The sequence below is a fragment of the Cydia amplana genome, chromosome 9, assembly GCF_948474715.1.
Source record: "Cydia amplana chromosome 9, ilCydAmpl1.1, whole genome shotgun sequence".
NCBI lineage: Eukaryota > Metazoa > Arthropoda > Insecta > Lepidoptera > Tortricidae > Cydia > Cydia amplana.
In genome coordinates, this window is record NC_086077.1 from 10,421,336 (window position 1) to 10,439,470 (window position 18,135).

The 18,135-nt window shown below is 37.4% G+C and overlaps 1 protein-coding gene across 1 annotated transcript; it reads left to right on the plus strand.

Moving 5' to 3' along the window:
• Positions 1 to 16,207: 16,207 nt before the first annotated feature.
• Positions 16,208 to 17,933, plus strand: LOC134651102 (uncharacterized). Its single transcript, XM_063506097.1, has 2 exons — positions 16,208 to 17,371; positions 17,779 to 17,933. Exons 1-2 carry the CDS (start codon positions 16,427 to 16,429, stop codon positions 17,791 to 17,793), a joined length of 960 nt encoding a protein of 319 aa, XP_063362167.1. The 5' UTR covers positions 16,208 to 16,426; the 3' UTR covers positions 17,794 to 17,933.
• Positions 17,934 to 18,135: the final 202 nt, after the last annotated feature.

The following is an 18,135-nucleotide window of genomic DNA, read 5'->3' on the forward strand; positions in this document are numbered from 1 at the left end:
TTTAGCGTAAAAGGAGACGAGCTCACGACCCCTATTCTCCTTGTCGGCCGATCTCGACATGTTGAATTTATGTTTTTCGTACGTCAAACGCGTGTAAACTGCTTCTCAGAAATGAACCTCAACCTTTCAGTTCTTCGAATCAAATAATTATGAGTTGGTATAATTTGTTGAATTATTTCGATTTATTTATGGAGTCTTTGCAACTTCGTGAAAGTGATGGAGTATGTAAATAATTTTGTACGTAATTATTTATTTTGTTCAATATTTTACCTATGTGCTTCCGCATTCTTCCGAGTTCGAATAGAATAATTTGCGATGAAATTTGTTTTTTTTGACAAGGTAGTTTCCCCAGAATACAAGCGTTTTGGTAAAAACATTTTTTTTTTCTTATTCTGAGATAAGGTCATACGAAGTAAGGGGCTTTATTACTTGTAAAATATATATGTAAAACATTTTCAGCATTAAAAAGTAAAACAAAGTAAACGTAACTGATTGACTCAATTAAATTAAAAAGTAAACCTAGGATGGGTTAGTGATGTGTTTTTCCGGGGCGATATAATTCCATGCAACCTTAAGGATAAACTAATGTAAAATGTAATTTTTGTCGGATGCTATAAAAACTAAGTAATATCAGACCAGTACTTAAATATTCAAGTCTATTTACTAGAGTCTCACTAGATAACCTCCATGCAACATTGCGTTCCTCGTTTGCTTTTTTATTATATTTCCATATTAGCTTTAAACGTATTTATCTGTAACACACCTACTGCTATTTATGACTTTTAAATATGTTCTAGTTTTATTAATCTAATTTGAAATTATATATCTGCCGCTGGACATCCATATATATATAATATGTTTTCGTTGAAAGTCACCGGTGTAATGAAAAGTATTGGACGAATGTAAGTACAATCCTTTTGTGAAATTATTAAATTTGTGTTAAATTTGATTTGTAAGTGCTTGTTGCTAGGACTACATGAATAAAGTATATTTTGAGTTTGAGTTTGAGTTTGACAATATACCTAATTTATTTAATATATGGAACTGATATCTATTTAATGAATAATACAATGGTGTGATAATCGGCATCGCATCACTATGTACATACTCTACGTACCCATCGCCGGATAAGTGGGGCTCATCCTAGTTCATATTACACTTTGAAAACGAGACGAGAGTTTATATTCGATTTAGCCGAGTAAGCTGTGAAAAGGTCCATTAAAATTCGCAGTGTAAGTTTCTTGATTACATCGGGTCAAATTGAATTTTGTTTGTTTACAAATTTAATTCGCAAACAATCTAATTTTAGAGTAATATGAATAGGTTTGTATGGGACAATTACTAAGCAAACAAAACATTACGTAAAACGTGTAAATAAATAAAGAGAAATATTAGGTGATTGTAGTATACTTAGCACGTGTGATGGTAGTTTTTCTTATTTCATTCTACATGAGAATCATGAGAGATCGCTAATTTTCTATTAATTTAACTAGATTATGTTCGGAACCACAGAACATATTAAAGAGGTTAGAAATGGCTATCGCGCGCATTTAGTATCGGAACCGGTGTCGCCGCTCGTTCCTCTCCACATTTACTAACACTCGCGCAACGGTAGTAAAAACTAGCTAGCGCCTTGTGTGCGTGGTGAATGGATACGCCTCCTTTAGACAGATTTGATGTCTGGCTTCTTAATCTGAACGTTATTGTGGCGCAAAAAGGCATGTTTACTTCATTTTCGGTCAGCGCGGGCTAGTAGCATGCGAGCGTTTGCTCAAAACCCCGCGGCGACACGTACCCTGCTCGCATCGCCATTCTAACTTGTTCTGTGTTCGGAACTTAATACAAACCCTACATTTACAAAACTTTGTATTGATGTTCTGAACAAGTCTTGTTGGATACGAGAGGGTCGGTGCATCGATTGCTTAAGAAACCAATGTATTGTTCGTACGTAACAACTAGGTATGCGTGATCAAATAGAGCTCGTATACTGTTTTGATCGAGCGGTCACTTGCGCTTGGCTAGCGATAATCCAATCGGTCAAAGGGTTAGGTCTATACGTTACCCTGACGAAACTGCCCTAAAGTATTTTAGCCATCAGTAAAAAGGGCCGCCGATACGCGTACGATCGGCTTTTGATAAAGCGTGCCCATTTATACTACATACACAATCGGTGGGCACAGTTCGTTTCACTGTAAACGGTCGTGTCCATCCGGCGCGTTCCTTCCCGTATCATTATTTATTGTTATTGTTTCCATTCCATGGCTAGTATTGGTAATATTGGGCGGACTTGTTTGTCGGCGGCTTGGAAAGTTTTTTTTTTAGTTTTCTTTCCATCGACTAGTTCATATAATGTTTTTTTTTTTATACTGCCGATTATTTTAATGAGAAATAAATATTATCTAGATATATTTTATTAACACACAAAACTAAAAAAAACCTAGATTATTATGTAATTAAATCTATTTCATTTATGCACATATTCGAGTGTATGTATTCGACTATAACTAACCGTAAGCTTTATCAATTATTTATAACTAATTGTAACTAAGAAATACATGTAATGAATAACATGATTTTCAGGATTTCCACACAGATAAAGTAAGTTAGGTTACTATGTATTATGTACAGTGATCGGTTTTTTGGATTCGACATGGGGTGAACGACCTCAATCATTATGTTAGTATGGATATGCCCGGGGAATCCGGGCTTTATGTTGTTAGAAAAGGCAAAAAAAGATATAATAAATTTTATTACACATTAAAACATCTAAGTAGCTGATAGACGAGTACTTACTCACCGTTCTTTTGTCTAAATCGAACAAATGAGCACAAGTGTTTACACTGACAGCTCATTTGCTGCCTCCAAAGCGGCACATTTTGTACCGTTTGGATAAAAGTTCGGCGAGTAAGTACGCGTGTCTATCAGCTAATATATGGTTACTACGGGTTAATTGTTTGAATAAATGAATTCGTTATCAAAAAGTGAATTACACTTCCTTCAACTGAGAGGTAGTTTGAGAAAAACAATGTCCACAATGTCAAATGGTTTTATTGCTCACCAAAAATATAAAGCAACAACATTAACATTACGTATAAACTTAAACTAAAAATAGTACATAAACAGATGGTCTTACTACGTAACATGCGATTTCAGAACCACTATAAATCTCTCCAACAATTTAAAAATGAACTCTTTAGCTTTAATATTCTTACAATAAAATTTAGAAAAACAATATAAATTTAATGTTCGGTTTTTATAAAATTAAAATAAATAATCATAATTTTTTCAACATTCGGTTTGTTCGGTATCGCGGGAAACTGTCGTATCTACTATCTATATTAACTTTTCTACTTGATATCCCGCGAGGGAGAATCCAAAAAACCGATCACTGAATTTATGTATGCCGACGTACCTACAGCTAAAATTTAAACGAAGGTGGTGTCTTAGTTTATTTTTGTTAATATTAAAAATTATGAATCTGCCTTAGTGATATCACTTCGTAAGTATAAGATTATTTTCTGTAGCGCATTATGTACAATTTCTGGCTAATATGAGCATGAAATGAAAATAGGTCAGCAGTGTATTCGAAACAGTATTGCTTCCATTCAAACCTGGAGCTCGAGTAGCCCCCCGGTAGCTTTTGGTTCCGATAGCCCTATCCGTAGTTTATTTCCGTTAAGGCATGATATTTGACATTTATGTAGAGCGCACTATTGCTTTGGGCCTTTTCAGATTCATGTATTTATTGGATATTATTTTCCTAAAATAACCTACATAACAGTAAATAATATGTCACACTATCCCATGCTTTCTATACAAACTTGAACTGATATTCCGTAAAATAACTTTATAAAATAATTGTAACATAAATATATCAATTTATTTTTAGTTTAGGTTTAAATGTTTTAGGTGGTTATTGTGTATGCAAAAAAATTTAAGCTATCTATGTGAACGTATTAATAGTTTTGCTGTTGTTTACTTTATAAGCAGTAGTGCAACTATGATATCACCTATGTAAATGTTATAAACACTGAGTAGTTAAAAAGTTTATAATGAGCGCATATAACTCACTAAACTGTATTACTTTTTTGTTATTACCGTCTAGGATGATACACTAGATTAAGTAATTGCCTTGTAATAATTTATGTTAAATAAAGAACTTACTTATATAAAAAAAAGTTAGATTAATCAAAGATACTGACGGGATTTAGCCTTCTTTAATAAAAATAAGAAGAAGAAAAGTTGGGCTTTTGTCGATTTCACATAGCAGAACTGTGTCTTAGCTAAACATCCAATTCGTATCTCTAAACCCCTTACATAGGCAGGATCTCTTCATTATACCTACCGGTACGGTTACACCGTCAAGAAGCGCTGGTCGGTTGTAATCAATCACGGACGCGATGATCCCGCCTCAGCCGCCACGACACAAGCCATCTATCAAACCAGGGCACATCTTAAAATCACTGGATGCGATACCTTACCGACGGTGCGCTAAGAAATTTGACATTAGGTAATAACTTCTCACAGGTCAATTCGAACGTGAGATTGATATCTAAATGATGTCCGTTTGTAGTCGTGCGTCTTGCTCGCGCCAATACATGTACGGACAAGTACGAGTGAAATGCACGATTTCTGATTGACATCATTTAGATGTCATTCTAATATCAGTATCCGTTCAAATTGTGCCTACTACTTATATTAATTTGAAAGAAATAAACAAATCATAAAACATAAGAGGTACTATTCTATATCAAATTGTAGTATTTGATGAAACATTATATTGTATTAAGCATATTTTCTTTAAACCTCGTCGGTTGCAAACAAGCATACTGCCCGAACCATAGCCTATTAATTCCAATGTGAATGTGTTGCAATGATTATGGAAGCAAAGTTTCTTTTGTTTCTATGAAACTTTAAGTATTATATTTATTGCGCGCTTCGCGTTATTTTTTTTGTTTAACTTATTTAGGTACTTGACCATAAATGTACAAAAAATACTCCGTGCTTTAACGTAGAGAAAATTTTCATTTCTAGTAACTCCTGTTCTGTGTATAGTAACGTCTCACGATTCTCAATCTGACGATCGCAGCATGTTTCTGACACGCCTCCGCTCATGCAAGCACAACGATGTGTGCACAGCGCTGGATTTAGAGCGCCTTCAATACTATGATTGGCAAGAACCCGCTAGGGTTGTCCTACAGAAATATGACAAAATTATAAACTGAAATTCATAGATGCCATATACTAAAGAAAAAGTGAACAAGCCCTTCGGCGATCGAGGCCGGAATCGAACCTGCGTCTTCAGCTTACACAGCTAACGTTCCTGGCCACGAGGCCACCCGATCACCGGTAGGTAGGTGTCAGGTGTTAGCCACCTTGTATTGTATTGTATTGTAGTACGGGCGATTTTCCGCAACTCGACGTCCTGCGCCTATTTTGCGTGATAGGGGCTAGTCCTGCCAGCCCAGCTCCTCGAGGAATCCTATCAAACCTTTGATGTAGAGTAGGACCTCGGGGAGATCTCTCGGGGATCCGAGATGTTTTGCCCTGTATGGGGCCACTCCGCTGCATTCCAACACCACGTGAGAGGCTGTTTCTTCCTTCTCCATGCATCCACGGCATAGGGGACTGTCTGTGACACCTGTTATAAAAAGCCACCTTTAGCGCCGCGCCGGCGCCGGTTTGATTCAGAGGGCCTACCGCGAACCACGTTCGACGTGTTACCTCCCTGTCACACTTACGTATGAATTTACAAGTGCGACAGAGAGGCAACACGTCGAACGTGGTTCGCGGTAGGCGCTCTGACTTCGGCTTGGTCAATTTTTATTAGTAGGTTGACAACTATTTTAGTTCATAATTAATTTATATATAGGTGTGAGTATGTATGTATGTTAAGAAACACAAGTCAAAATATTTAATAAAATAATTTATTTTGTTCCCTAGTTGCATGAGGAAAATCATTAAAAGTATTAACGGTGACAACAGCATATCTAGAAGAAATGTTGACATATTTAGAGAGATCGAATATCCGATATTCACCAACAGAGTAGCTTCAATGTACCATAATATTGTAAAGTACGACTACCTACATAAAAAGTTTTAGTTTAATTAAGCACCAGGAAATAAGCTATAGGTAATTTCAATGAAAGTTCGCTTTAAATTCTATTGCCGCTCAATAACTAAAACTTGGGCAAAGTTGTCAAACACCACTTCTACATTCAGATAATAAGGGACATGTCATTACATTGCCCATCTACATACAACTTTTGGCCGGAGACGCAGGTGGCTTTCGACCTCTGGGGACAATTCCACAGGATTGGAAAAAAAAACGACGGTCAGAAAACACTTACGGTGGCTATAACATCGACCTCTTATATTTTCCAAACGACTTCGGGCCTTTGCCTTTATCTCATTTAGCATATGTAGTTTACATATCCGTTGGTTAGGAAACAAGACTTTTGCAAATTGTTTCAGTGGTAGTTCAAGATTTTCTGAAATAGACGACATATCTATTTTCAAAATGTTGTTGCATGACAACATAGGTAAAAGTCAAGGGTTGTTAAGGTATTTACAATTTCTATATGTACATAGAGCTTGAATACCTTTTAATGTTTTATCATAGTAATTTAGGTCGTCGTCGATCCGTTTCCAATTGGTACGTTACCAATTACCATATGTAGTTAGAAGAGATAACTATGCAAAGGAAAATATTATAGTTTTGCAGATTTTTGTCGCATATGCTACGAGTAACGTTCTGTCAGAATGACAACTTGTTTTGCCGACGCATGGGCATATTTTGGACTCGAGAAAGTGACATGTATCTGTGATATACATGGCTGCTCTTTTGTAAAAAGTGGTGAGATATTACTCGGCTTAGCTTTGCGATTCGATGTATGCCTTAAAGTATAAAGTGACATTCGGATGAAGCATTGAATGTTCTAATTGTCAAAGCAACTTTTCATCGAAATGGACAGTAAAATCGCCAACATCAATGCGGCAGAACGAAAGTCACCTTTATAGACTATCTACGAAAATGTTTAACGTGTCAGCCGTGAGATCACCACTTAACACAAAAATGGGGATGCGCGCAGTATGCAATTGGAATCAAACCCTGGCCGCAAAGAGACAGGGTCATTAAGACTGGTGTCTCACCGGCAGCGATAGCGAGTAGCGATCGACGAGCTTCCTCTTTACGGGCTTACTCTCTAAAAAGTATTCGCTGGCAGTGAGAGTGAGGTTGATATATGCCTTTTTATTTTCATGGGATCTTTAAGTAATTATGTGTAAATATCTTAACCGAATAAACTTCACGCCGCTGTCGCTTTGTCGCCGCCGGTCGGACAAATGCCTTAAACATCGTTTCGAACCCAAAGCATCCTAAAGTAATGTATTCTGGGACGATCCGAATATCGCGGTGTATAGCCAATTTCTCCCAAACTGTTCAGGATGTTGACCTTTGCCTCAAAATTTATTCTGTTTGTTGACAAAACAAGCTGCTGTTGAACTCGATATAGTCAGAGGCGAGTATATAATAAAGGCTGTCTAATCCTCGAGAACGCTAGTTGGAATAATGAAAGGTCAGGGTGGCCTTTTTGATAAAAACTAGTGACCGGGAGAAATAAATAAATGTACCTATGTGTACGCTTGAGTATGTCCTGATCAGTAAAACATAGGTGTTGTGCGAATACCGTGGACTAGTGCCTTTGTCAATGTTACAATTAGGTCTTATTCTGGAAATAGTTATTTACGATACAAGTGCGGAACGAGGAAATTCGGAACGAGTAGCGATAAATTTCACGAGTTTTTCACGAGTTGTTAATTACCTATTCGTACGTGTATCGTACAACGTTTTACAGTACATATGGCACTTTAAACTTTAGACATATACACACAGAAAGTGCTATTTCCCGCACTAGTTCGGGAAAGTAGCACCTACATGTACTGTAATGTATATATCTAAAATAAAATGGAGGTAGAGTTCAAAGCGTCTTTACAAACATAAAGTAACAAAGACTTCGCAAATATATCGCCATCTACAAACAACAAATATGGGTAACGCTACCTTGTATGGAGATGAACAGTCTTTATTATTGCCTTGTCTGTGATATTAGTGTAGTAAATTTATTTTAGCTAGCTTGCACGTACAGTCAGTAAACATGTTTTAACACTGGATGTAATTCGGAAACAAGTTTGCATTAATTATTGTTGCGAAATGGTTAGGTATTACCATTTTGACATAATATGATCGCGCTTCGGATGTATTTTCATAACTACGAGTAGCTTGTTTGTAGGTATTTTTACTGCAATGTGTATTTGATAAGTTTCCAAAAAAATATTGGCATTGGCATTTGTATTCATTTTTTTTTAATTTTTAACAAGCAGAAACGTCTGCGATCGATGCTATTCTGAACATTTATTTATTTATTTTATTTTTGGTGGCTCAGATGGCAGAGCGCTGGAGTATCGATCCAGAGGCCGTGAGTTCAAGTCTCTCCCAAGACAGTAATATTTCCACTTTTAAATTTGTAATCATGTAGTGTTATTTATAGGACACTACTTTTCGAAAAATGGTCAACGCAAGTAGCTGTGTGTCGCCAGAATAAATAATGCTAAGGTACCCCGTCTTGCCCTTATCCTGTCATATTCGACTCGCCACTTGCTTAGTTTTTTACTTCTTGACTCATTATCATACATTTGATCAAAATATATCTTAGAATCATTTTCTAGCATCAATTAAAATATACAATTAAATGTTGCTTGTTAATTATTTCAAAAATAAAACATCCTGCACTTTACCTACAGTTATACTCGTAATAACATATTTTCATGTTAACCCGAATAACTCTCCACTATCGTGACGAATACTGCCACAGTTGAGCAAGATTAATTAAACCAAGAGAACATCCATCATTGGCCATGGATTGCCGCCGTGGCAGAAGTTCGCTTCCGTGAGCGCGAAACTCTTAAGCACTAATATCAAGACATGTCGCAATTTATCTAATTATAGCAACCCTTCCTACAAGCTCTGTACGTAAGTTTCCCGTAAATCATAATCATTTTTATTTAAATTGTAAGTCAAATCGTGAAAAGACTTGAAAACGAATTGAAATTAAAATGAAAGGGCTTTTGGACAGGAAAATGGATTTAAAGAAAATCCATTTTACGATTAATAATTACCTAAAATAACAAACATACCTATAACATGCCGGTAACCAGTTGCAAAGCTTCTCCCTTTCGAAGTTTGTTGAAAATAAATGAAGTCGTGCAAGTGAGAAAACTGTAGCATCGTAACATGCATTTTATGAAAATAAGGATATTTCCATAGTAGAATTGCAAATTTGAGAGGATACATAACAAGCTCTGCTTCGGTGCCTACAAGCACTAGGTATTGTATAAAATATTTTCTCTCAACTGTGGTCTCGAGGTCTAACGACAACTATGAATTGTTACAGACGAGGCCATGGACTAGGTTCGTCTTGCTCGGTGAAGGTTTGTGCTCCAATTGAGGCCCATTTAAATCTTCTTGAGGCAGAAGTAATAAGATTTTTTTATTGGCAATATAATGGAGTTTATTTATTTATTTATTAAATTGTTGGTAGCAAACAAGGTTGGAGCCGGTGTAGCTGACGTTCATAAGCGTGCATATACTTGAATAATAAACTATCTTTATATTTATCTTATTCATTCCAATCGTTCGTTAAGCATAGGTACTTATGTCAAACGACTTAATATATGTGTTAACTAAATTCACGCGTATTTTATACGTGTCATGAAGTCACGATACACTGGATATTTCGTTAACTTGCCTCGCCCATGCTATGCAGCCAATTGGAATACATAACTTGGTTTTACAATATAATCGCCACTCGGCCGGCGAACTCTTCAACGAAAGGTTTGAATAAAACGAAATTGAATAAATTGGACCGCTTTTTTCTTAATTTTGGGTAATCTAATTAGAGTTGAGTTAGCGTCGTCGTGCTAGATTTGTTTTCGGAGCTACGTAGGTTTGTAAATACTTTGTTAGTAACTTGATTAACAAGATTTTTTGTGAAGATTTTGCTTAAATTGCTGAAAATAATTCATCGTTCAATATTTTTCTGCATTTTTTATATTTAAACTATATTTAGTTTTTGGCTGAATTTTCGACCATATTGGAGCCGTTTAGTAGCTATGTAGTTGCAAATATTTGCACATCCGAACGTAGGTACAAACTCTACCGACCGACTTGGAATATGTATATTTTAAACATTATTAAAAAAAGTTTGTATTAAACTGGGATTAACTTATTAAGCAAGCGATTCATAGCCTTGCAAGAAAATTTTCCGATTTACAGCAAAACTTATACGGACTCAAATTAAGCTCATTTCTAATTAGTAACACGTAAACCACTTGCTTTAAACAAGGCTTGGTTCAACACAAAAATAAACCGAGAGACCCAATTTAATTTTAGGTAACCGTTTCAGTAGCACATTAAGCAGTTGGGGCAGTTGCGACACAGCGCTTGCATTCAACAACCGCCAATTTAATTGTATTAAAATTAAAATGTAATCTTATTACTAAATCCTAATAAATGCCGCCCACGTAATTTTGTTCAAATTTCCAACTTTCGTGCCCAGCTCTAGTGGCTAAGATAGTCTTCAAAGTAATTCTCATATTCTAGCTTGTCTCTATAGCATTATTTTCACCCCCTCTATACACAGGGATGGAATTGGGGGGGGGGGTGGCTACGGAGCTCCCTCCGTAAACGTTTTTAGGTTTCTATTTATCTAACCCTTTACTGCATGTAATATTTTTTTTTGTTTCAAGTTGAACTTTAATAGCTGTCGATAGAATCGAACATTATCACTGCCGTATTATATAGCTGTGTAAGCTCTAAATGGCTAAACCTACCTCATTGGATTCAAGCCGCCCGCAAACTAAAACCTTGGAACCTGGACCTACATCATATCTCTCGGTGTCTCTCGGTCTCGTATCAGTGGAACAACTAGGTTCTACAAATAAATAAATAAAAATGACTTATTTTTCTTCTTCTCACTACTCGTCTTGTAGAAAACATTTCAAGTAGGGCGTAATGAGCACTGAAAACATCGCGTATAGGTACAATACGAGTACAAACGAGCCGCGTTTCAGATTCAGACGCCGCAAAAACCTCGTCTCCATTTTCCGTCGACACTTTGACGTTTATTAATTTGATCAGCCAGCACTTTTTATTAAATTACGACAAACGTTGAAAGGAGAACATGATTTATAAAGAAACGGCTCCCTAATACAAACCATTGTTTGTATTAGGGAGCCGTTTACAACCAATTTACAGAAAATTTGCTGGATACAAACTTTATTAAATTACCGTACACCGTATTGCAGCGGGGGCAAATAAAAATGAGCTAATGGAAATCGGTGCACGTTTTATGCGAATGCTTGGAGTTGTAGCGGTAAAGTGATTACGGTCCTATACGACCGGGGTTGAATAAAAGGCGAACGCTGTTCAGACAGGCCAAGTTTGTATCATGTGAAAATGGTTGCTCACTGCTCATTTCATAAAATCGTCTCGTCGACATCTTTACACTTTTGCACCTTATTCCGTTGCATTAAGATGCAAAAGTGTAAATATATCTTTGACGTCGACTGTACCTACATGTTTATTTGCAAAAGTGAGAGATGACTCAGATGACGCATGGCACGATAGTAGTTCTATACTATTAGTTTGTCACTTAACTATTTATCATTTTGAATATGTAATTGATTAAGTACATTTGTTATGAAATGGCCAAAAAGTGGACAACTTTATTATTTACAAAAAAATATGTTCAGCTAAACACTAAAGAAAAAAAAAATGAAATCTGTCACAATAAATTAGAAATTATTGATTATTATATAGATCCCCAATTACCAACTCTAAACGGTAATTAAGACTACTACTTAAGACCTCGTACTTAAGACCTTGTACCTAGTACTACTTAAGATCTCGTAGTTAGAATGACATAACACAGTTTTTTCCATAACTTAAACTGACTCAAAATAAATACCAAATAAATCAAAAAGTCCCTCATTTCACTCAAAACGAAAGCTTTGAAGAAAATTGCAATTTTAATGGAGTTGAACGGATTCGGTACCCAGTCTGGAATAAAAGACGGAAATAAATATAAAATATAATTAATCTCTTCGTCATAATAATATTTCATCTTGCTGACCCCTTTTATCACAAATCTACCTAGGTACCTATATTATAAACATTGAAAATGTTCGAATTTGAACTGTTGTGAGACATACTAACATTGAATAATTTTACTGTGCTTGAGAAAGGAGACCTAGGCTCTCCGAAACATGTAGGTAGCGCGAGTGACTTAAAACAAGTGAGTCTAAACCATAAAATTATTCAATTGAAAATGTTGTTTAGTAGTTTCATATCGAATAAATAACAATTCCTTGTGATACTAGAAATTTATATTTACGAAGGCGGATTGTTATAACTTATAAAGTTATTTTAAAGGACTACAATTAAATCACCATGATGTCGAAGTATATTATTAAAATATGATTTGTTTGATTAACTTTTTTTGTATATACAATGTGAAACGTAACGTGGTACGGGCATGTGATACGGAGGGATGACAGTCGTGTGACGAGAAAGGTATTGCGAATGAATGTGGAGGGAAGTACGAGGAAAGGAAAACCGAGGAAAAGGTGGATGGACTGTGTGAGAGATAATATGAAACGAACGCAAGTGAATAATGAGATGACGGGCGATAGAGAGGTATGGAAGAGAAAGACATGCTGCGCCGACCCGAAGTGAATGGGACAAGGGCAAGAGAATGATGTACATATATACAATGTAATACGGCGATTGTTGCTTAATCCTTATTAATATTATAAATCCGGAAGTAACTCTGTCTTTCTGTTTGTTGCCTTTTCACGCCTAAACCGCAGAACCGATTTATTACTACCGCACTATTACCGACGTAGAAATCTAGATGCGTGAAATTTATACTTATATTAAGTTCGGGTACTTGAGTTCGTAGTGGTATTTTTGTACATTTAACAAAATATTGTTTCTTGGTAAGATCCAAATTAATATGTCCAGCAATATATGTGGGTAATATAATAGGTAAGTAGGGCATACAATTTAAAATGTACGAATTTAACTTGGTCATGTTAGGTTTTGATTTATAAGTGGTATTTTGTAATTTGAAATTTTTTCAAAATTTATTCAGTTGACCTCCATCGTTAATGAGTCAGAGTATTAATATCTTATGGATCGACTATAGGTATTTTACATTTATCTGGGGGCACGGTAGTGCCCCCGCCAAGACGAGCAAAGCGAAGCGCAAGGGCACTACCTACCTTTTCTCGAAGCGCTTCGTCGCTTTTTTGAACCCTCTTAACTTGGGTTTGGATTATACCAGATAAACAAAACAATCGGGATATGATGTCAATAGTGTACTTATTAAGCATAAAAAATTTCAATTGCATAGCTCTTATACATTGGATTTTATTAATGTCTAAAAAACCCCGATTTCGTCACTGACTCATTCACTCACTGTTGATCATCAAAACCTCTAGGGTACTTCCTGAAGTCCTAGGAAGCTGAAATTTGGTATGTGAGATAGTATTAGTCCACAAACAACAAAATAATTCAAAAACTTGAAATTATTAGCCCCTAGGGGGGTGCAAAGGGGGGTGGAATTTTGTATGGGAAATCGATAACCGCGGAACCGATTTAGTTGAAATTTGGTATGTAGACTAGATAGTTATTGTTATGGGGAAGGATATAAAATAGTTTCAATCCCAAAATCACCCCGTAAGGATGAAAAGGGGTGGAAAAAGGCGTTAGGGGAAAAAGGGGGTTGAAGTTTGTATGGGGAATCAGTAAAAAAGCAGATTGTATATAAAAGATACCCCCCAAGTACGTATTTCAGAATTTTTAATAGTAAATCACCCGCAACCCTTTAAATCGGAAGATTGTCATAAGCAACTTACAAAAAGATGTGAAATCCCACCAAAAACATTTTCATGTAAAAGGTTGCCAAGACGAAACCATAAGGCTCGCACTGACAAAAAGTTATCAGATATCTTGTAGAGCCAAGCTTCTAACTCTACAGGCCCTACCTTCACAGACTCTACACCTTAGTCAAAATATGTGGCTTGGCCGTTTTATTACAAGAACTATTTTATAATAAAAAATAATGAATAGTGAATACTACATTTTTCACCTTACGCCCATGTCACGAAACGGCCAAGCCACATATTTTGACTAAGGTGTAGAGTCTGTGAAGGTAGGGCCTGTAGAGTTAGAAGCTTGGCTCTACAAGATATCTGATAACTTTTTGTCAGTGCGAGCCTTATGGTTTCGTCTTGGCAACCTTTTACATGAAAATGTTTTTGGTGGGATTAATATTTGTCTTTTAAACAGTGTTTTACCATTATTTTTACACACAAGTTTTCATGTGAGGTAAAAATGTGTTGTTTTTAGTTACAAGCTTCGAAGCTATAACATATTTTTGGTAGGAACAATAATATTTGATATGCTGGCGAGAATAGATTTTGTTATATTTAGGCACTTGATGTAAAAGCGACCTCTGTCATAATTAACGAGTCCTTTTAGAGCGTACAAAATTATTTAACGTAAAATGGCAGACTTTGCGACGTCAATCTTCGGCGTTACATTTCAATTTACTAAGGATTAGTGTACTTGAGTGTGTTTTGTAGACCAGCGTTCAATGACCCGTCTGTCCTTTCTTGTGGCATTTAGATAAGACTTGGAAGGGGGAATGTTATGTGTCTCCAAGGTTCAAGTAAAAGCAGTCGCGTGTTACACCCCGCGATGCGTTTCGAGTAGAATCTGTTTTCTCTAACAAATTCTGAGACGTGACTCTGTGTGAATAAACGAATCCTTTAATGCTGCCTTAAGTTGAGCGGATTTGGGAGTTACTTAATAGATGCCTATCTTAAGGACAAATGGATTACTGTATACGATCCGAAATTAGGCTGAACATGTCGCGTCCTATTTCTGATTAGGAAGTGTTATTAGGGCATTAATAAATGTTAAACAATCAGAGTGATTCTACGGGTCAAAGGCTAGTAAATTCTTTAAATATTTGATCACTTATCTGTTTATTTAGAGATGATATTGTACTTATTAGCATAACATTCTTAAAATCGTTAACTATAGGTTACTATATGAAAAACCGGCTAAGTGCGAGCCGCGCGGACTCGCGTTTCAAGGATTCCCTACATTAAGTCCGACTCACGCTTGACTGCACATTTCTGATAGGTTTTCCTATCATCCATAGGTAAAGGACTATTTTGTGTATTTTTTTCAAAATTTTAGACCCAGTAGTTTCGGAGATAAGGGGGGGGGGGGGACTGCGAAACTATTAATCTTAAATTATAAAAAAAAATTTGAGGTTCTTACAATGAGCTCTTTCATTTGATATGTAACACGATATAGTTTGAAAAACTTAATTTTTTAATTTTCTCATTTACCCCCCAAAAATGGACTCCATGTTTAAAATTCATTTATTTACGTTACACGTCCATCTTTGGGTCATAAACTTACATATCTGTGCCAAATTTCAACTTAATTGGTCCAGTAGTTTCGGAGAAAATAGGCTGTGACAGACGGACGGACAGACAAACGCACGAGTGATCCTATTAGGGTTCCGTTTTTTCCTTTTGAGGTACGGAACCCTAAAAAGTGTGCTAATTACTTAAGCTTACTCCCTAGCTCTTAGTTTGACCCTTTAAAGAGCAAGACTGCAAAAATCCTCAATTCAAGCCTCATCGAATCTATAGTCCTAAAGAATCTGTACAAAAAAAAAACAAAACAATGATGTTATAGGGTGGTATTTTTTGAAACTGTTGCCATATAAAGGGTTTATTCATGCCCGTATATATGTCGCAAAAAAGAATACACATTTCAATGCCTGTTTTTTCGTAAATCATTGAACAGCACCCCTAGCACATGATTGGCGCGACAGTATCTCGCGGTGAGATAGAGACTACCCGTCTTTTTCTTACTATTTTAATAAAAGAGGGACGGGTAGTCTATCTCGCCGTGAGATACTGTCGCGCCAATCATGTGCTAGCCCGGCAGATAAGGAAGAGTTTCATTATCCCTACGTAACATTTGTCCGAGTCTGAGCAATTTGTCTTGCCGCTATTTATGTCAGGCAAAAAAGACAGGCGATTAGTACACTGCAATGTGTAACGTATGTGGGTAGACTCATGTTTCCAAAATAGAGGGTAGATTTTGCACCACGTCTGTCAATCGATTAAAGGCTATACCGAACGTACGTGTTTTAGTGCTCTCCTCATATCCTGGATTCCCTGGGCCATCAGCAGATATTTCTCAGTGGCGACGAGAACAATTGGACACTAGTGCATTTAAAAAGTAAAAAAATAAAAGTTGTGATAAACAGTGTACGACATGCCTGTGGGAAAGGTCGGACCGTTTGACCTTGTCAATGACAATTGGGAACTGTATGTTGACCGTTTAGAACAATATTTCGTTGCAAATGATGTTAAAAATGAAATGAAAGTGGCTACGCTGATAACAGTGATGGGCGGTGACGCTTATGAACTAATGGTGAATCTGTGCACGCCTGTGAAACCAGCGACAAAAACTTATGACCAGCTGGTCGCGCTGATGAAAGGTCATTTAAATCCAAAGCCGAGTTTGCTCGCAGAACGTTTTAAATTCCGCCAGCGTGTGCAAAAGCGTGATGAAAGTATTGCGAACTTTGTAACGGATCTTAAAAAATTAAGTAAGGACTGCGGTTTCACAGGGGATACTTTGAAGGATAACTTGAGGGATCAGTTCGTGTGTGGCCTGTCAAACGACGACATCAGACAGAAGCTGTTCACGGAGGACGACACGATCACGTTCGACCGGGCGTACAAGCTCGCCGTGTCCATGGAGGCGGCCGAGGTCAACGCGGCGCTAGTAGAAGACTGTACTCGGAATCGATCCAGCGACAGTATACCAGCGAGCGCGGCGACGTCGGTGCATCATTTGGGTCGGGCAGGCCGGGGCCGGGCGGCGGCGGACGGCGGTCGAGCAGGGGCTGGAACAGCGGGCCGCGGGAAGATAACGATCGGCGGCGGTCCAAGCGCCATGAGCGGAGCGGGTAGCGGAAAGATGCGAGGCTTCGGTCAAAACAACAACACTGATTTGTATGGAGTGTGTAAGGTGTGCGGAGCGAAGCATGAGGCCGACAGATGCAAATTCAAGAAGTATGTCTGCCGAGTATGTAACCAAGAAGGACACTTAAAAAGGGTGTGTCCTAAGCTGCGGGGAGGTTCGTCCCTATACAACGTAACGGAAGAGAAGGTTGTGTATTTGGACCATTCGGACAGCAGCGACAGCGACGAGGTAAACAATTTTTCAATAAATAGCAGCGAATCGTTGGAGTGTGAACCATATACCATAGATGTTAACATTGCGGGGAAGTGGTTAAATATGGAAATAGACACAGGTAGTGCGATTTCGTGTATAAGTTTAGAATGTTATAAAAAGTTGTTTACTCATTGCAAAATACAAAGAAGTCATTTAGTGTTGAATTATTATACAGATATAAAGGTAAAACCTGTAGGTAAGATAATACCTAATGTGCAGTGTAATGGAATTTCTAAAGAATTAGACCTATATGTTATTGAAAATGGCAAAACTAGCCTATTAGGTAGGCGTTGGATAAGGGCATTTAATATCATAGATAGGTCAAAGTTGGTATGTAAACAAATTGTTAATGTAAACAAGTTGTTTGATGAGACTGAATTCAGTTCCAGATACTGTGAGGTGTTTGCCTCGGGCTTGGGCCGGTTCACCGGGGGCACGGTCGGGTTCCACCTGCGGCCGGACGCGCGGCCGGTGTTCCTGCGCGCGCGCCCCCTGGCGTACGCGCTGCGCGAGCCCGTGGAGCGCGCGCTCGAGCAGATGGTGCGCGACGGCATCATCACGCCTGTCGCCACCTCCGACTGGGCCACGCCTATAGTGCCGGTAGTTAAAAAAGATGGCACGATACGGGTATGTGCTGATTTTAAGTTAACGCTAAATAAATGTTTAGAAGTGGACCACTATCCTTTACCGAAAGTAGAAGATTTGCTAACTAAATTGCACGGGGGAAATAAGTTCACTAA